We start from the raw sequence: 21,488 nt of genomic DNA on the forward strand, positions 1-21,488 counted from the left end.
GTGAAATTCAAAACAAATTACTACCAAATCATACCTTTATACAAATATAATAATTCATAATTATATGTTTAATTATGTAAAACAGGTAGTCAATCGTTATTGATGAATATATAATAATAAAATATTCTATATTATAAATACATAGTTTAAGTCTAAACCACGATTAAAGATAGTAGTATCTTTAATCGTAGTCTGAACAGTACTTTATGATAGACAATTATGACAATATTATGGTACTAATAAAATGTATAACACTATTGGTTAATTCAATATTGAATTTATTTACAGATCACTGTTTACTTAAGTGCAATTTATATTTTTACACTCGGTAACTATAATCGACATCTCAAAAAAGTAATAATATTTTAGTATATGATAAATAATAATGTATATAACATTTAATGTATAATATAGGCCAATTCTTAACCTCTTTTGGATGTCTGAACTGTTAATATTTTATAAGATTTTTGTGTAACACAGCTGTAAAATAAAAACAGTATTTATAGAATTTATTAAATTTTCACGATTAATTTTAAAAGTATTGGTTATTTTTTTAATTTATGTTCTCAGGATTACCTAGTACCTATCAACTAGATCCAATTAAATACTTATGCTATAATTAATAATAAATATTAAATAAATGTTAATAAAGAGTAGGTACCTATATACTACATATATGAATATGTCTTTAAGCGCTACAGCTAACTAACATTACATACATACCTTCTTCCATACCTTTACTATTGAATGCTTAAAAAATATTATTTGTTCATGTGAAATGATAAATTTGTTTTCCTTTATTATTTAAATACGTGTAGACTATGTACTTATACTTCTATAGTAATTGAAAATTTTTGTTACAGCAATAAAATTCAAGAAACTAATAAATAATTAAATGTATTTTGTTTATTTATCATCAATTCCAGATTTAAATATAATCTTTCAGTAAATTCTTTAAATTACTCTAAACACAGATATGATTAAATTATCACTTACACCAATTACATTCTAAATTTAATAGCTTAGGTACTTATGTTAATCTTGGACTGAAAACTTAGGTACTTATAATTTAAAAGTCTGATTTTTCAATATTCAAAATCAACGGTATTAAAAATATATATAAATTTACTGTGTTAAATAGAATAAACAGATATAAAAAATAGCATCTTCTTAGAAATCTATGCATTTCAACATTTCATGTACAGATGATAATGCTAAAATTTATAGTTTCATATTTTTACATACTTAGTTCTAAATACATAAGTTTTATACTTAATATAAACATTAATTTTAGTTACAACTTAAAATGAATGTTTTGATTTATTTTTACAATAATTCCAAGATTGTGCAAGGGCTCTGATTATGAATATAGTGTCAATAAACACAAACACACCAAGTTAGTAAAATGGTAAATGCACAGTTGCTGCGCGTTAAGACTATTACATGGTCAAAAAAAACTTCCTCCGCCATTCCATTTATTAGAGTAGATGGTGTTAGACTTTGGAGAACTAATCAGAGCCAGATACACACAAGAAACATTAAGGGTCCGCTGGGCATATATGTTTTTAACATACACCAAAAATAGAAATAAGTGACATGGTTAAATATTAGGATTTTTTTTTCATATAAATCCAGGCCCTATCTGTATACATACAGAAACTATTCAAAATAAGAACAAATCGGATCTTTAAAATATACTTAAATTTTACAGTTATTGTAACACTATAATAAACATTACACAAAATTAAAGGTACTATTAGAAATATTATTTAAAAAATATAAATATAATAAAAGAAAATATCATTATAAAATAGATAAATTATTTTACATCGAAGTCTGCAATTAAAGCTAAATGATCTGAAGGAAATAATACGCTCGGAATTCCTCCATATTGGATAACATCATCATGTGATGGCATGGGTAATACCTAAAAATACAAATGTAATACAATCTGAAAAAAATATTTTCGCATAATATTTTTTACCTCATTAAGGTAGAGATGTTGATTTGTAAAGTATATATGATCTAAAAGACCGGAAAAAGTTTCAGTATAATTACTGTACAGGACATCAGTATCATATGCACTATCCATTTTAAAGTCAAGATTACTTTTTAAATCGTTTAGCATTTTTACCGTTCCTGAAAAAATAAAACTTAAATTAAACATAGGATTAACAATTATAATTTTAGATAACTAATATAATTAGTGGACTACTAAAATTAACCAAAACTTCTAAATGCCCACTGCAAATTATAATTAATATTTTATCAACAATCTTTAATTACATACATACTAATGTAATTTTACACAGTTTCAATAATGATCTACTTATACAAATCTTAAATAATGGAATAAAATGTTTAATAATAGATAACTACTTAAATTGGTAGTCCCTAGTAAATACTTGAGAGTTATCATTTTGAATTGATTATATTTCTTTTTAAGTTGAATATTTTTTTTTATTTTTCGATGAAAAAAAAGTGTAATAATATAATATCTTAACAATAAAAGTAGTTTATTTAAAGTATAAATTAAAATTAAAAATGTATTTACTATGTTCTTCTGGTAATAATAAATTGGTGACTAAATCATTAACACCACTTTCAGGTGTACTGTTGAAATCTCCACAGAATATAACCGATACATTGCTCTCGGGATACTGAAATTAAATACACAGTCATAAATTATTTAATCATCATATTTTATTAATTTTTAATTTGTATAAAAATAAATAATTATATTTTCGGAGAAATTAGATATTAGTATACACATAATGATTTTTTTTTAAGTTTAAATCATTCCAAGTTATTTTAAAAAGTTTATTTGAAAAATTATATTTTAATTATTTTTTAAATGGTACCCTTGGTTATTATCTATATTTTTTTCTAATTTTTATATATGTAGTGTAATATTATTTTATAAATTTTTTTTGGTAAAAATAATTTATCCCTCGATAAGGTAAATCACTGTTGATAATTTGTAAATACATACACAATATGTTAATCAAAATCTAGAAACCATTTTACATAGTTAAATATAGTAAATTATTCTCGTTGTTATTAACCTAATCTTTTTAAAAGTAAAAATATTATAATGAAAATTATTTTGTTTAATACACAGCTAAATAATTTTTCAAATTAAATATACTTACATCCTTGGTGATATTTTGTTTTATTTTATTAATAATAATTAGTTCAATTAACGCTTGAAACAATCTAATAAAATCACCTTCTGGATCAGATATCAAATGAGTATTGCATACTAATAATATTTGTTTATAGTCTGACTTCAATTCTAAAGCTAAGACCTATAAAAAAAAAAAGATGTTAATTCATTTTCTAAATACAAATAAAAATACAAATTTTTAAACCTTATAATAATACTTATATCAATAATCACTAACTTGGAAAACAGTTCTTTTTTCTAATCCTTGTTTCCATTTTTCATCTTTCATAATTTCTTTTATAATAGGTCCGCAGTACAATTCTATAGTAGTCAGGTCATTCAAACTAATATCAAATTGTTCTAATAAACTGAAATAAATTTAAAAGTATTAAAATATTATTCAACATGTACAAATAATACTGTATAACATACTCAAATGTATTAGTATTATAAAAACAACACAGGCCTTCATTCCTACGGCCATTCTTTTTAAAATATAATCCAGTCATATGACCGTATTGTTCTAAAATAAGACACAACTCTCTATGAAAAAAAAGCTTATCCACTTCTTGCAAACAAATTATATCTGCATGGTACGCTTTAAACAAATAATTAATTACACATAAAATTAATTATATATATATATATATATATATATATATATTCATATCACTTAAGTACCTTGAAGTTCACTCATTACAAGAGGGTGCCGATAACTGGACGCTAAAATTTCTTCTGGACAATATGGATACATTTCATTTTTTGCTTCCTTAGTTTTTGTATATTCTCCAGCGAGTATATTGTATGACACAACTCTGAAACTACAACATATAAATTACAGAAAAACAGACCGTTTATAGTTATAATTTCAGAAAAATATAAATAATTAATTACCTTTTCCTATTGCGATATAGATTTATTATTGATCTTCTTTGAAATGGGTATCTTTCAATGGTATTTTCTAAGACTGTTGAAGATATTATTTCTGCTGTAGGTCCAGGTTGCCGCATGTCATTAAAAGGACTACAAACCAATTTTAGACGACAATTAACATCCTCGGCAGTAGGTTCATAAGTCATATCATCGCCCACTTTAATTTCTTTTTTTGAATCAATTCTGTACCACGAATATTCAGTATCCATAACAGAGACATTATATCCCTGATCAAATCCATAGGGATATATCATTAATCCTTGATATGGAGGAATTCTCAATTTTAATTCGTTGATTATTGGTGCATTAACTATTACTGTATACGTATGATCTTTAATTTCAAGGGTAATATTTGCTTTAAATTCCTCAAATATTTCATAGCATTTAGAAGTATATGGTACTTTGATTCCATTCACTTTTATTTCTACACAATTTCTCTTAAGCTTTTCACTATCACTAACTTTGCGTTGAGTTTTCGATAACTTTAAAACAAGTCTGTCAATAAATATTCTTATTGTATCTTCTGGGCTTCGACACAAGTTTATTCTGTGCAACTTGTTAAATGGAGATGGTAGAGTCACCATCATTTTTAGTTCGGTCTCACCCGTCGGAATCAAACAGTTAACAAACATTGTATTTTCCCATAAAAATAATGTAAAAGAAGACATATTTCTTTTAGTGAAATAGTTATGCTTAAATAAGTTGTAAGAGTTTTTCATATGTTTCTCTAGAAAAAAAAATAGTAAGTCCATGACTATATTATTTATTTTTATGTACAATTTAAATATAATTTACATGCTGTTTTGAAACTTAATACTTTAAACATGACAATTGGAGCAAACAGTGACATGGAGCGATTAATACTTTACGATAATTCAAAAATATTTTGAAATCTATAGTTGTTGAGATTGCGTTATAAAAAAAACTAAGTAAATGAAATAGTAGGTACATTGAATTGTACAGTTGATTAGTGAATATGTACCTAAATTATCTGCATATCTATGTAAATAGTCCTTGTAGCTCACAAACATGCAAAATTACATATGTGTAACAAAGTTCATCGAAATATAAAAAGAAAAATAATTGGAAAGAAAAAGGTACCTATAAAATAGAAAATCTGTTTGATACTAAGAAATACGTGTCATAGTACTGCCTGGATGATAGGATTTATGTACTTAAATAAACACTGAAGTATGAAATTCATAAACAAGTATTAGGTATCGATAAGCAATTTTAAAAATGTTAAACTAATTATTGCAATATCAAAAAATGTGCATACTTACATCGATATTTGGTTTTAAATAGTATAATCTTTGTTACTAATCAACAGTAGAAAAATAAATTATAATTTTCTTTTTTAAATGTTAAACGAGGTACTATACAGTCTGCAGTAGTAATAAAACATTAGATAGACCATTGAGAATAACAAAAACGTTAATTAAAACCAACATGGTTGACAAACAGCCACAACAATTTTCGAACACGGAACAATACGAAAATGTAAGTAGTCCGGGAAGACTACAACGACTCAATGCGCCTGTGCAATAGACCAGACAGTCGAAAAAAAACGGTTTATATCACTATCATGAAAGAAAAATATCATATCAATTTGGCTTGGAATAATCAACACATTTCACATTATCACTGGCCGCCGAATTCAAAAATTTTTAATATTATAATATTATTAGATATTAATACCATTTAAAAATTGAGTATGATATAATGAAATAAATTTCCAATAATATTGTGTACTTAGTATATTTAGTAGGCAATAGACACATAATAACTAACTATATAAATTATTCTCGTTGTTATTAACCTAATCTTTTTAAAAGTAAAAATATTATAATGAAAATTATTTTGTTTAATACACAGCTAAATAATTTTTCAAATTAAATATACTTACATCCTTGGTGATATTTTGTTTTATTTTATTAATAATAATTAGTTCAATTAACGCTTGAAAGAATCTAATAAAATCACCTTCTGGATCAGATATCAAATGAGTATTGCATACTAATAATATTTGTTTATAGTCAGAATTCAATTCTAAAGCTAAGACCTATAAAAAAAAAAAAGATGTTAATTCATTTTCTTAATACAAATAAAAATACAAATTTTCAACTTATCAAACTTAAATAAACGATCTTACATATTATATATCTTACATATAACAATTCATTATTTAAATAATTAACAATGTAAATAAATCATTATAGTTTATTTTTTATGTTCGACGTCAATATAATTTAAATCTTTCTCATATAAATATTACTGATGTTATATTGTGAAATTCAAAACAAATTACTACCAAATCATACCTTTATACAAATATAATAATTCATAATTATATGTTTAATTATGTAAAACAGGTAGTCAATCGTTATTGATGAATATATAATAATAAAATATTTTATATTATAAATACATAGTTTAAGTCTAAACCACGATTAAAGATAGTAGTATCTTTAATCGTAGTCTGAACAGTACTTTATGATAGACAATTATGACAATATTATGGTACTAATAAAATGTATAACACTATTGGTTAATTCAATATTGAATTTATTTACAGATCACTGTTTACTTAAGTGCAATTTATATTTTTACACTCGGTAACTATAATCGACATCTCAAAAAAGTAATAATATTTTAGTATATGATAAATAATAATGTATATAACATTTAATGTATAATATAGGCCAATTCTTAACCTCTTTTGGATGTCTGAACTGTTAATATTTTATAAGATTTTTGTGTAACACAGCTGTAAAATAAAAACAGTATTTATAGAATTTATTAAATTTTCACGATTAATTTTAAAAGTATTGGTTATTTTTTTAATTTATGTTCTCAGGATTACCTAGTACCTATCAACTAGATCCAATTAAATACTTATGCTATAATTAATAATAAATATTAAATAAATGTTAATAAAGAGTAGGTACCTATATACTACATATATGAATATGTCTTTAAGCGCTACAGCTAACTAACATTACATACATACCTTCTTCCATACCTTTACTATTGAATGCTTAAAAAATATTATTTGTTCATGTGAAATGATAAATTTGTTTTCCTTTATTATTTAAATACGTGTAGACTATGTACTTATACTTCTATAGTTATTGAAAATTTTTGTTACAGCAATAAAATTCAAGAAACTAATAAATAAATTTATTTTTAATAATAATATTATGTTATATTAATTTGGTAATTATGGCAGTCACTGTACATGTACAGGCGATGCCGACCTATGATACACCCGACGCGATTCCGCAAACACCAGAAAAAGCACAGCATCAGCTCCCGCATGAAGAAGGTAAAAAAATTATAATCTTTATCGTTATAAAATATTTATAGATATTATTTTTTGTGCATGTATATTTGTATTTATTGTTAAGACTTATTACTTTATTTTACCATTACCAATGTTATTATTTTATTTCGTTTTATTATTTCTAAACATTATATATTATTGATTTGCTTTTAATTTTTTATATTTTTTTCTACTATGATAGTTGTAAATACTTTATAAGTACTTCTTACAATCTAATATTTCACAATTTTACTCCACTAAAAATAAAAAATAATAATAATGGTAAATTGTTAATAAAATGATATAATATGCTGAGGATATTTTCTATTATATAAACATAATGATATTTAATTTTAAGCTTATATTATATCTAGTTTAAATGTTTAAAAATAAAGTTAAAAATGGTTTATGCATTATTTTATAAATGTTAATAAAATGTTCAAATGGCCTTTTTTCCAATCAAAATAAAATGTTAAAACATTATTTTAAATTCATAGAAATCATTTAAAAATATTTTAAAATGAAAAACAGATATTTAAAATACTCATTGTATTTCAATTTTTAAATCTATAAATAATTAGAAAATAATAGTCATAATATGAAGAAATTCTTTGTTCCTTTATTAATAAATTGTAATATTTAAATAACCAATAATAAGTCTGCTTCTGTGATGTGAATAATATTATCAGAAAAAAAAAAAAATTAAAATAACAAAAATTAAAATTAAATAACTTAGTTTGTGCCCGTTTGATGGTCATGTTTTTGGTTGTTAGAATTTCACTGAGATGGTAACATTTTGTTTTGATAATTAGTAATGTGTCCAGTGTTATCTTGTTTTTTTTAATACGATTTGAACACTTTAAAAAAGTTTATATATATACATTAATTATTACAATAAATTTAAATGATATACCTTTTAAAATTATTCATATAGTTGCATTTTGTTAAGATTTAATATTGGAACATCAATTAAAATACTATTTCGTAGATGTGTAAATTTTTTTTTCAATTGCAATCATTGTGATTTTTATCATTTAAACTCAGCCATAAAAAACAATTTTAGGTGAAAACTTATTACATAATATGTTGCATGCGGGTATGAGAGAAAAAACAAATATTGCACTAACATACTCTTAAATATGAAATATGTAAATGATTATTTATTTTTTATTAACATTGGCGCGCAAGTAACTATCGCTTTTATACCTACTTATGTAATATTGTCATATTTTTATACATCACTTCATAAAAATGAATAATGATAATTAATGAATATATTTACAAGTGATGGGTGAAAAATTCAGGAAGAAGAGGTGCAGTTGGTTTTCAGATCCAACAACAACAACAGCGGGGTACAGCGACCCAAATTTTGGTCAACCCCCCCAAAGCCTGGGATCCCGTCGAACCGTTTGAAAAAGAAAATAAATACTTTATGACGACACGCAGCCCAATTAGGAAAAGGAGATCCACAGCATAAGCAAATGATTTTAATGTTTAATTGAGTCAGTTTATTAAAAAAATAAAATATTAAATACAAAAATCAATGTATTTGTGATAAATTATATTATATATTTATGTGTTTTAAGAATAAATTGAATAGATAAAAAATACAGAATTGTTAGTTATAATTAGACATAAACATATTGTTATAAAAATAAAAATATTATGTTTAAATCAATGAATTCTTTTTTATTTATATATTGAAGAGATATAATATGTTGCATGCGGGTATGAGAGAAAAAACAAATATTGCACTAACATACTCTTAAATATGAAATATGTAAATGATTATTTATTTTTTATTAACATTGGCGCGCAAGTAACTATCGCTTTTATACCTCATTATGTAATATTGTCATATTTTTATACATCACTTCATAAAAATGAATAATGATAATTAATGAATATATTTACAAGTGATGGGTGAAAAATTCAGGAAGAAGAGGTGCAGTTGGTTTTCAGATCCAACAACAACAACAGCGGGGTACAGCGACCCAAATTTTGGTCACCCCCCAAAAGCCTGGGATCCCGTCGAACCGTTTGAAAAAGAAAATAAATACTTTATGACGACACGCAGCCCAATTAGGAAAAGGAGATCCACAGCATAAGCAAATGATATTAATGTTTAATTGAGTCAGTTTATTAAAAAAATAAAATATTTAATACAAAAATCAATGTATTTGTGATAAATTATATTATATATTTATATGTTTTAAGAATAAATTGAATAGATAAAAAATACAGAATTGTTAGTTATAATTCGACATAAACTATTGTTATAAAAATAAAAATATTATGTTTAAATCAATGAGTTCTTTTTTATTTATATATTGAAGAGATATAATATGTTGCATGCGGGTATGAGAGAAAAAACAAATATTGCACTAACATACTCTTAAATATGAAATATGTAAATGATTATTTATTTTTTATTAACATTGGCGCGCAAGTAACTATCGCTTTTATACCTACTTATGTAATATTGTCATATTTTTATACATCACTTCATAAAAATGAATAATGATAATTAATGAATATATTTACAAGTGATGGGTGAAAAATTCAGGAAGAAGAGGTGCAGTTGGTTTTCAGATCCAACAACAACAACAGCGGGGTACAGCGACCCAAATTTTGGTCACCCCCCCAAAGCCTGGGATCCCGTCGAACCGTTTGAAAAAGAAAATAAATACTTTATGACGACACGCAGCCCAATTAGGAAAAGGAGATCCACAGCATAAGCAAATGATTTTAATGTTTAATTGAGTCAGTTTATTAAAAAAATAAAATATTAAATACAAAAATCAATGTATTTGTGATAAATTATATTATATATTTATGTGTTTTAAGAATAAATTGAATAGATAAAAAATACAGAATTGTTAGTTATAATTAGACATAAACATATTGTTATAAAAATAAAAATATTATGTTTAAATCAATGAATTCTTTTTTATTTATATATTGAAGAGATATAATATGTTGCATGCGGGTATGAGAGAAAAAACAAATATTGCACTAACATACTCTTAAATATGAAATATGTAAATGATTATTTATTTTTTATTAACATTGGCGCGCAAGTAACTATCGCTTTTATACCTCATTATGTAATATTGTCATATTTTTATACATCACTTCATAAAAATGAATAATGATAATTAATGAATATATTTACAAGTGATGGGTGAAAAATTCAGGAAGAAGAGGTGCAGTTGGTTTTCATATCCAACAACAACAACAGCGGGGTACAGCGACCCAAATTTTGGTCACCCCCCCAAAAGCCTGGGATCCCGTCGAACCGTTTGAAAAAGAAAATAAATACTTTGGGACGACACGCAGCCCAATTAGGAAAAGGAGATCCACAGCATAAGCAAATGATTTTAATGTTTAATTGAGTCAGTTTATTAAAAAAATAAAATATTAAATACAAAAATCAATGTATTTGTGATAAATTATATTATATATTTATATGTTTTAAGAATAAATTGAATAGATAAAAAATACAGAATTGTTAGCTATAATTCGACATAAACTATTGTTATAAAAATAAAAATATTATGTTTAAATCAATGAGTTCTTTTTTATTTATATATTGAAGAGATATAATATGTTGCATGCGGGTATGAGAGAAAAAACAAATATTGCACTAACATACTCTTAAATATGAAATATGTAAATGATTATTTATTTTTTATTAACATTGGCGCGCAAGTAACTATCGCTTTTATACCTAATTATGTAATATTGTCATATTTTTATACATCACTTCATAAAAATGAATAATGATAATTAATGAATATATTTACAAGTGATGGGTGAAAAATTCAGGAAGAAGAGGTGCAGTTGGTTTTCAGATCCAACAACAACAACAGCGGGGTACAGCGACCCAAATTTTGGTCACCCCCCAAAAGCCTGGGATCCCGTCGAACCGTTTGAAAAAGAAAATAAATACTTTATGACGACACGCAGCCCAATTAGGAAAAGGAGATCCACAGCATAAGCAAATGATTTTAATGTTTAATTGAGTCAGTTTATTAAAAAAATAAAATATTTAATACAAAAATCAATGTATTTGTGATAAATTATATTATATATTTATATGTTTTATAAGAATAAATTGAATAGATAAAAAATACAGAATTTTTAGTTATAATTAGACATAAACATATTGTTATAAAAATAAAAATATTATGTTTAAATCAATGAATTCTTTTTTATTTATATATTGAAGAGATATAATATGTTGCATGCGGGTATGAGAGAAAAAACAAATATTGCACTAACATACTCTTAAATATGAAATATGTAAATGATTATTTATTTTTTATTAACATTGGCCCGCAAGTAACTATCGCTTTTATACCTACTTATGTAATATTGTCATATTTTTATACATCACTTCATAAAAATGAATAATGATAATTAATGAATATATTTACAAGTGATGGGTGAAAAATTCAGGAAGAAGAGGTGCAGTTGGTTTTCAGATCCAACAACAACAACAGCGGGGTACAGCGACCCAAATTTTGGTCACCCCCCAAAAGCCTGGGATCCCGTCGAACCGTTTGAAAAAGAAAATAAATACTTTGGGACAACACGCAGCCCCCAATAAGAAGATAAGAAGATTACAAACTAAATATGTTTACCATGTTAAATATTAAAATTCTTAACAAATTCTAATTTTTTGCCTACTATAACATTTAGTATGAATTACATTAATTAAGCATTACATAAATAATTAATAAATCGATTATTATTATCTGTATCTTCTTGTTTATTTTAAACATAGGATGTTGTTACTTTCCTCAAGTGGAATGAACGCTTATGATCTGCTTTACTGCTATCTAAACAAATGTAGTTAGTTAAATATATATATTGGAATGATAATAAATATGAAAGTATACTATAACAACAGGTATACTACTGCAACAGGTGTTTGTATATAGGAACTTTATACTATTGGAATTTTGAATTTATACAAATTTTGATTTCACTTGCTACGCGCACATCATCCACGATCAGTCATAGTCGGATTGCCTACTTGGGAGTAGTTTCGTTTAATTGGATTTTCCCCCATAATATCTGACAACTTAATTATTTTTTAACATGTACTACGATTTTACGTTTTTCTCCTATACAAAACAGCATCAGACTTTCGACATCAGGGGGTATAACAATGTCTTTTGCCCACAGAGGTGTCAATTTACATCGGTTAAGGACTAATAGCTGAACCCAATTATCATTTTTAGTATTTATTTATTTATTTATTCATTTAAAAACAAACCGGGTACTCAGCATAATATATATAATAGAATTACAATTTCACTCGTACACCACCCACATCGTCCATGATCCGACGTAGTTGAAATTCTAATAGCTAGACCCCAATTATTATGTTGTAAAAATTTAAAAATTATATTGCAATGTCTATTCAATAAAATGTTAATATTATTATATTGTTCTAAGAACTACTATTGATGGATTTAAATTTACTTTTACAAGATTTTTAACTTAGCATAGGTACACTTAGCATTTTAACACTTATAAAATTAAATTAAATTTATAATTAAGAAAGCATATAAAATGGTGCTCAGCACCACTAAGAGGCCTCAGTTTACAATAAATTGGGGTTCTGAAATTTATAGAAGTCTTAAGTGTTAAATTGAAAGTAGGCAGTAAACTATAATAAAAACTATAAAGTAAATAAAATTATTCAGTATTTTTCTAGTCAAAAGACAAGAAAAAAATTTTTTGTAAGTAAATGTTATTTTGTAGAACATTAAATTTAATTTTAATTTGAGCTACATATAGGTACTTATATATAATAGTTTTGCTGGTGCTACTGATTATCGTACTCACAAAAACATTTAAATATGTACTATATACATATTATATTGATATTATACCCATTCGCACTAAGCTATATACTTAAAAAATTAAAACTTATACAGTTATACATAATATATATTATAAAATAACCATTTCTGACCTTCAGAATATAAAAAATATAGTACGTCTTTTTGTTCCTATTCCGTGATTAACAGTTTATATGATTTTAAATTATACAAAAAACCGATAGCATGTTTAATATACGTGCAAGATATATCACTATTGATTCAGTATAATGAAATAGTCTGTATTTTTTCTACACGTGAAAAAAAATATATTTTTCAGAAACATGTTAAGCTAACGGCCGGATGTAGGTATTGTATACGCATTTATATATCTGTAAAAATTGTACACATAATTTTTTGGTGTTTGAAAATCGACCACCCACAATACAGTGTTATTTCCACACCGATGTATTATGAAATATTTTTTGGCAAAGTCTGAAGTGACGTCGCAGAGACGACGTTTTTGTTAACATTCTATATAGGCACCAATGGACATATTATTATAATTTATATAACAATAATAAGTAGGCGTTTGTCTTCTAATGTATTTCTCCGGTAAAAAATAATTAATAATGGATTTAATATTACAATACGTACGAATGTGGTATATTTTAAATCTCATGTCCTTATATAGCGAAAAAGAAAATGTACATTCGATTTTATTATATAGAGCGGAAATGTCTTCGTTTATTATACATTAAGTATGGTTCGATGAGTATACTAATATACCTATCCATATTGTAACAACAGTGGAATTATAATGAACACATTGAATATACGATAATAATATGATAGAATTCTAGCTTATTTCTTTCAACTGGCATCTGTTGTCATAATGGTACCTTTATTTATGTTCTATAATTAAATATTATATTAAATATTAAGTGAGTACATTATTATGTGCTTTATTTATGAATTTATACTTAGAAATTCTCGCAGAATATACGTCTATTCGTCTATATTTATATATTTTTTTATCTAATATTTATATTATAATCTATTAATCTAAGCATTACCGATTATGGGCCTTAGGTCAAACTGTCAAAGTGTAAAGGCGGTCCCACACGACTGGTGTACTTGGCCAATATTTGTCACTGGTGACAACACGCCAGTCGTGTAGGAGGCTTCACAAGTACAATTGTTGGTTACTGGCTCGTACCGGTGGATTGTCGGTAAACCTTAATCTAAAAGTCTAAAAGTAAATAATATGTATAATATAATATTACATGACTTTTACTTTTTTAATATAATTATTACTGAATTATATTCATAGTTTTATATAATAAAATAATAATTTGTTCCAAATATGTAACAGCTCAAAAATCTCGTGAAAAGTTTATTTTTATTTTAGTTATTTTCAATTTAGATTTATTCGTTTAAATTATTTATTTATTATTACAATACATTCATTAGAATGTATACATAAATGGTGTGATATTACGTCTTAGTAATATAATTATGACGAATGTGGATTCAAAAATCGGTTATATCTTTGTTGGTGCCCTACAAATGGCAGTGAACGGACAATACCCAAAATGTTATATAAAATATTTCACAGCGACCGGCGCGAATAATAAATAATAATAATGATATATCGGCGATATCACTTCAACGACGGGCGCAATTACGTAGTGTGCCTAACTGCCTACAACGTTAGTGCAATTGATATATCGGAGATATCAATGACGCAACCGACACGACTAATTAGGTGTAGTTTAGATATACCGACGATATCAAAACTAACGGCTGTCGCGTATACGCATTAACTTATTGAACATATCAACGATATCCAGGTAGTGCGTAGAATTACCTCTAACGTTAATCTAAAGTATAGCTGATAGCAACACCACGATCAACGCGGTTAACTTAATGTTAATAAATACCTATATCAGCTATATACTATCTGCACTATGCGCGCATCACACATTAAATTAATTTAATTTAAGAGTACCTAAATAATAAATAATAATAATAATCACCCACGGGGAAGGCCGGTCTATTAATACACGTATAGACAATAAATGTCAACGTCCGGTGAACACCCAAGCACTGTGCTCTGCACCAAAATACCAGGGCAAAACACAACCAACACACCGCTACCGAACCCCCCACAAAGGTCGGATAACCACGCTTTGCTACCAAATGTTGGCGCCCTATCCGATCCAACTTTTGGAAATTCGCGGTTATCGGACACGACTCGCGAGGTGTTGGAAACGGGAAAAGGTTACCCGGTATATATATATAATATAATAGCACTTATATAACACCACCAAAAATGTATATTAAATAAATAGTAAATAATAACTGACACAATCGGACTTAAGTATCCTAATAAAGGTGGGCGTCCATAAGATACTAATAATATAATTAATCTTACAGGTATAATAATTTTATAAATTAGAACAATATAAATACAAATAATACAAATAATAATATAACGATACCGACACTGCTCGATCTTCGCCTTGTAGTTCGGGCACCGCACCGATACACAACGCACACCAACGGCGGCGCGAATGTATATATATATATATGAAGATTGTGTATCCACACGTATTATACGTGTATACGTATATATTATGCGTGTATTACTCTTATAATAAGAACGACAACGCGACTAGATATAACTGTGATATATATATATATATAAGGTTATGTGTGTACGCGACGTCCACGGACGGCGGCGACGTGAATATAAATATAATATTATTTTATACGCACACACGCACGGCCAAACGGGGCAACGACGTGCAGAAAAACAACTGGCGACTCGGATCGACAATGTCCGAAATATCGGGACGAGGACCAATTCGAAATTGGTCACTCGACGGCACACGCGATCGGAGCAAGACGCACAAAAACACTACTGCGGCGACGATACGCAAAGCACACGGTCAGCGAAAAAGTATACCGCACGTTGCAGTCAACCGCTGGTAAAATATGCATACAGACGCGCGTTGACCGCACACGCGGTTTTGCCGCACAACACGATGCGAGGCGGTGAGCGGACGCAACGGTGCGTCGGGCTCGAACGCCAGGAAAAAAGTGTAAAATACATAAGTTTTAAAAGGCTGGCGGCACAGCTTATAAGTCAGCACTCACGTCAGACGGTACGGCGCGAACTTAGGAGGAGCAGGGGGTAAAACCGGTTCAAGGGAGATTAGATAATTTCGATACGGCGATAATCGATCCGCGTTCGAACATTCTAATTATCTTTATCAATATCTTTATTTTCAGTAAAAATATAATAGTTATAATAATAATAATAATAATAAATTACTGTTCGTTATAATGTAAAATTTATAAATATATATTATATACTTATATGATCCCTCTTTATAAAAAATATTTTTGAGTAACATTTAATTGAACGCTGGGGTTGTTATTGGTAAATTATCAAAAAGTCGATATTTCCCGAAAAACTAATTTTTGACGATTGTCATTTTGGTGGAGTAATTGCCAATTGGTAGTAATATTGTTATAGTTTGTATTTAAATTAAAATGAAATATTGTCAATTACCTATTATTTAATATTTTATTATTTTATACAAATTTTAAGCATTCGTTTATTCGTTTTCTCATTGCTTCGCGTTTGTTGTGCATAGAGATCCGTGATCATTGAGTATTTAATGTTTATCGGGTTTATCCATCTTGTATAGCTGTACCTACCTACCAAAGAGAAGTATAAAGCGCAATTGTCTTAAAGGTATGTAATTTATTTATTTAATGAAATATTATGTATTATCATTTACATTATATAAAATATAAAATTATACTACAATTTAATACAGTATTTTCTTATAGGTACCATTGACATTTTGTGGTAATACAATTATTGTATCCAATATCCATTGTATTTTTCAATTATCTACAACTGCATTTATCTGACACTAAAAATGTATTGATTTTTAATATATATTATTATCTAAATAATAAATATACCTACTAAAAATTATACCTAACCAATATTAAGATAATTATTGTAACATTTGTAATATTTAGGAGCGATATATTCCAAAATATTAAAATATGAGTTATGACGCACCTTAACATGTGGCATGTGCTACGAGAGGGAATTTTTTTAAATTTCATTTGAACAAAAATGTATTAATTTCCAAATTGGTTTAAACTACTCTACCTAGTTAGGTAAAAATGTACTATAAAGAAACATTGGAACTGTCATTGATTTACATTTATTAAAATGTACTATCCGTCTATCCTTCATAACAATACTTAAAAAATAGTACAAAACAAATAGTTATATGAATTTGTAAGTTATACTAAATCCAAACTTTATGGTAATAGACACATTACTTTTGTCCATATTAAAATATCCATTTATTCAACGATTATTTTTGAAATACATTTGTTATGATTAAAAAAAAATGAATTTCTAAACAATACTTTTTTCTGATAAATGATAAATGATAATAAATAGTATATATAATACTTAAAAGCTAAATATTTAAATTATTTAAAAACTATCCATAATATTTTTATAGTATTGGAAATTTATTTTTATGATAAAATAAATCAAGAAAAATCTAGATATGTAACACTTATTTTATAATTTTAAGACTTTATGTTTATTTTTATTAATTTTACGCTTTACCTACTATAATAATATATATTTTATACGGTTATGAAATTATTTAATACTATATATGGTGTGCAGTGCCGGATTTAACCATTGTGCCGCCTTAAGCACAAAATTAATTGCCGCCTTTAAATATAAATATTTTTCTAGTGTAAAAAATGTTATTAAATCATACAATTATTGTTTTTTCTTTATTACTTAAAATTTTATTGATGAAAAATAAAAATATACAGCTGTTATAAAAATGCATACATATACATATTCATATAAAAAATTTAATTATAAATAATATGATATAAAATATAATGATAAAAAACATGGTAGTAATTAATATTTAAATAGTTAATTATTATATTCAAAATTAAATAGTTAATGTCTAGTGCTCATCGGCTTTCTGCGCGATTTTTGAGTCGCAGAATCATCTATTATGACATCGAAGTCCATTTTGTTCACTAGTTCAGTTTCAATTGCCAATAAACTTAATGAATTTAGTTTATCTCCTTCCATACTTGCTCTCAAATAATTTTTTACACGTTTTAACGTAGAAAAAGACCTCTCGGCTGAACAATTAGTTATTGCCATACATAAAAGCATACGTAGAGCAATATCTACGTTAGGAAAAACTGTATCTAAATTATTACCACGTAAGTGTATTGATAATTCGATAACTCCATCAATATTTGTATTAATACTTTGAAGATATGCTCGAAAATGAACACATTCACAAGCGAATGATTTTTCTAAATCATCGCTATAAAATTCTTGAAGCTTATTAGCTTTTTGAGTTATTTCTTCTGGTGAAAGTAGTATTAAATTAGTCAAAAAGTCATATTTGTCAAATGTATTAGTATAAACAGCGCATCTTTTTTCAAGTTCACTCTTCACTCGGTCCAGTATGGTAAAATATGTTTCTATTCTTAACTTATCACTTCCAGTCATATGAACTTCATTTTCTCTTGTCTCGTCTGCTTGAAGTTTGCGTTTTTTAGTCCTTACTTTATCAAACTCGTACTCTTCACTCTTTATTTTTTTTGCCAAAATTACATATTCATTAAAACATTTATCATTTCGAATAGATGTTATGAAGTTAATTAATGATTTATAGAGTTTGACAACTATCCCCAAATCTATGTTTACTTTTTGAAGCTTTTTACTTGTGCTATTAAAACGCTCCAAAATTGCATTCCAAAATACAATCATAAAAACGTTTTCAAAACGGTCAAGTTGACGTCTTAAGCTAGCTGCCTCACAACGCGTCGTCGCCTTTTCAAAATCATCTTCTTCTAATAAACTTAAATTTTTCATAATACCGTCATAGTTTTGATATAAGCTGTCACAAGCTTCATGCCGAGCAGACCACCTAGTTCCATCTGCTCTTTTGAATACGTTCGTTACTATAATACTATAGAACATGCCACACTATGAGCTCGTTCGCGATTGCATTGACTAATTGATTGGGTTTTTTTTATTGTGATTAGGTACAGATAAACACACAATCGAATTCATCGTATCCACTTGTTTACAACACGATTATGAAATCGAAAAACATAAAATATAAATATTACCACAATCCCGTTGGTCTAAAAACATTTTATAATTAGTTGCATTTATTTTAGTTAAAATGTAATACTAAAAATTATTTGCCGCCCTAAGCACTAGCTTATTATAGTGTTTATTGGTAAATACGGCACTGATGGTGTGTACTGAAATAATTATTGAATTAGTTATTTCTTTTTAAATATAATAATAGGTATTAGAATAAGATTACTTTTATTTCATTTTAATTTACCAATTCCTAAGGTTAATATATAGACGAATAATTTCGTTTTAGTTATAAAAGGTCGGATACCTAAATCTTTATAGTGTTAAATTAGAGATATAGAAAGGAGCGTTAGCGATATTATTTGAGAGTAATATTCTAAAAGACTTGAATTCTGTTCAAGTTTGATTTTTTTGCCAATCCCCAGATATTATATTAATTAATTTGTAGATAAAAATTAATTTTGATATCTAATTTTAACTTATTACAATTCTCAGTATATGATAGACGATAGTATATCTCTCATATGATTTTCGAGTTGATTAAAAAAATCCTAAAATTATATTGAAAAAAATGTAAGTATTAAAACATTTTCCTAATATATCTTGAAGTAATTTTTATTACCCCGGCGCGAACGCCGGGCCCCTTGAAAGTCCGGGCCCCGGTACCATGAGTCTTTCTGACCCCCCCCCTTGTGGGGGCCCTGCATGTATGAGATGTTTCTATACATATTCACTAGAATAAAAGAACTGTTTTTGTATTACTGTAGTAGTGATATTGTGATATATTTAATACCATACTACAATTTTTACTACATGTCTTGTATATTTTCACATAAGTTAAGACTCTAAAAACTTTTGTTAATACACGTATACACTTTTTTGTTCATATATTACACATGCATTTCGGTAATGCACATTAAAATAGGAGCTGATTACGTATAAAATATATTACCACTGAATATCAATTTAATATACCATAATAATAAATAGTTAAATAATATAAAATAAAATAACGAAAAACCGATAGCGTGTTTAATACACATCCAGGATATATTATCTGTATTGATTCTGTAAAATAAAACAATCTGTATTTTTTTTACTTGTGTAAAAAATATATTTTTAAGAAAAAATGTCAAGCTAACGGCCAGATGTAGGTATTGTATAGGTACGCATTTATACTTAGGAACAAGGAACAATCTATCGCATTATTATTTCGTGTGTTTAAAAATCGACTACCTCAGCAGGGCGTTATTTAACCGATGTATTATGGGACATATTTTGGTAAAGTCTGCAGTGGCGTCGCAGAGACGACGTTTTTATTAACATTCTGTATAGGCGCCAATGGTCAATGGACATATTATTACAATTTATATAACAACTAGCTGTCCCCGTGCACTTCGTTGCCCGTATAAAATGCACCCGTGTTAAGTTTGGTTGCCTTATGCAAACATTGAGCGTGAGGATAAATACTATTTTTGGTTTTCTGATTTGGTGTATAGACGATATTTCCGACATATCAACTTTATATCAAATATTCACTTAAAAATGTCAAATGTTTTTTTTTTTTTTTTTTGATATTTTTACTTTTTAGTATCCTAGCACCCGCTTAGAAAAAATATCAAACAATTATTAAACAATTAAAAATACTTGAAATTTTGTACGAGGTTCCTTAAGCAATGTAGGGGCGCATTAATAATTAACTTTGGGCTGATTTGTGAATCTAAACCATCCAGAGCGTCACCCAAACGCATACAAAATAATTCATTCAAATCGGTCCAACCGTTTAGGAGGAGTTTAGTGACATACACACGTACAGTAGAATTAAATATATATAAGATAATAAGTAGGCGGGTGTCTTCTAATGTATTTTTCTGGTCAATCTTTAAATCGCATGCCCTTAAATGGTAAAAAAGAAAATGTACATTTGATTTTTATTATATATTATAGAGCAGAAATGCCTTCGTTTATTATACATTAAGTATGGATCGGTGGGTACCAGTGTACCACAATACCTATCCATATTGTAATTTTTAA

General features: G+C 26.8%; 2 protein-coding genes across 4 annotated transcripts; both read right to left on the bottom strand.

The window, feature by feature from the left end:
- Positions 1–888: 888 nt before the first annotated feature.
- Positions 889–16,340, bottom strand: LOC132927451 (2',5'-phosphodiesterase 12-like). 3 transcript variants are annotated; one of them, XM_060991985.1, is made up of 10 exons: positions 15,764–16,340; positions 6,006–6,161; positions 4,061–4,826; positions 3,848–3,987; positions 3,599–3,764; positions 3,405–3,534; positions 3,153–3,308; positions 2,555–2,660; positions 1,985–2,139; positions 889–1,927 (listed from the first exon to the last, which is right to left on the bottom strand). In XM_060991985.1, exons 3-10 carry the CDS (start codon positions 4,816–4,818, stop codon positions 1,820–1,822), a joined length of 1,719 nt encoding a protein of 572 aa, XP_060847968.1. In that variant the 5' UTR covers positions 4,819–4,826; positions 6,006–6,161; positions 15,764–16,340; the 3' UTR covers positions 889–1,819. The 3 variants fall into 3 exon arrangements, with proteins under 3 accessions (XP_060847968.1, XP_060847970.1, XP_060847969.1); XM_060991987.1 differs by having other exon boundaries at positions 15,760–16,340; XM_060991986.1 differs by lacking the exons at positions 6,006–6,161; positions 15,764–16,340 and adding an exon at positions 5,383–5,552.
- Positions 16,341–18,281: 1,941 nt separating this feature from the next.
- LOC132925613 (zinc finger MYM-type protein 1-like) lies at positions 18,282–19,325 on the bottom strand. The gene is made up of 2 exons (XM_060989992.1): positions 19,050–19,325; positions 18,282–18,932 (listed from the first exon to the last, which is right to left on the bottom strand). The coding sequence occupies exons 1-2, from the start codon at positions 19,323–19,325 to the stop codon at positions 18,282–18,284; spliced, it is 927 nt and encodes a 308-aa protein (XP_060845975.1).
- Between the last annotated feature and the right edge of the window lie 2,163 nt (positions 19,326–21,488).

This window comes from Rhopalosiphum padi, chromosome 3 (assembly GCF_020882245.1).
Source record: "Rhopalosiphum padi isolate XX-2018 chromosome 3, ASM2088224v1, whole genome shotgun sequence".
Lineage (NCBI taxonomy): Eukaryota > Metazoa > Arthropoda > Insecta > Hemiptera > Aphididae > Rhopalosiphum > Rhopalosiphum padi.

Bases quoted from the DNA above. Each gene is read 5' to 3' on its own strand.
- LOC132925613 (XM_060989992.1), bottom strand. From the start codon at position 19,325: ATGTTCTATAGTATTATAGTAACGAACGTATTCAAAAGAGCAGATGGA. The intron at 18,933-19,049 runs GTAAACATAGAT...AAAAAAATAAAG, and splicing joins CAAGTAAAAAGCTTCAAAAA to AGTGAAGAGTACGAGTTTGA.
- LOC132927451 (XM_060991985.1), bottom strand. From the start codon at position 4,818: ATGAAAAACTCTTACAACTTATTTAAGCATAACTATTTCACTAAAAGA. The intron at 2,140-2,554 runs GTAAATACATTT...TTATTTTTTCAG, and splicing joins ATTATTACCAGAAGAACATA to GAACGGTAAAAATGCTAAAC. The intron at 1,928-1,984 runs GTAAAAAATATT...TTGTATTTTTAG, and splicing joins AACATCTCTACCTTAATGAG to GTATTACCCATGCCATCACA.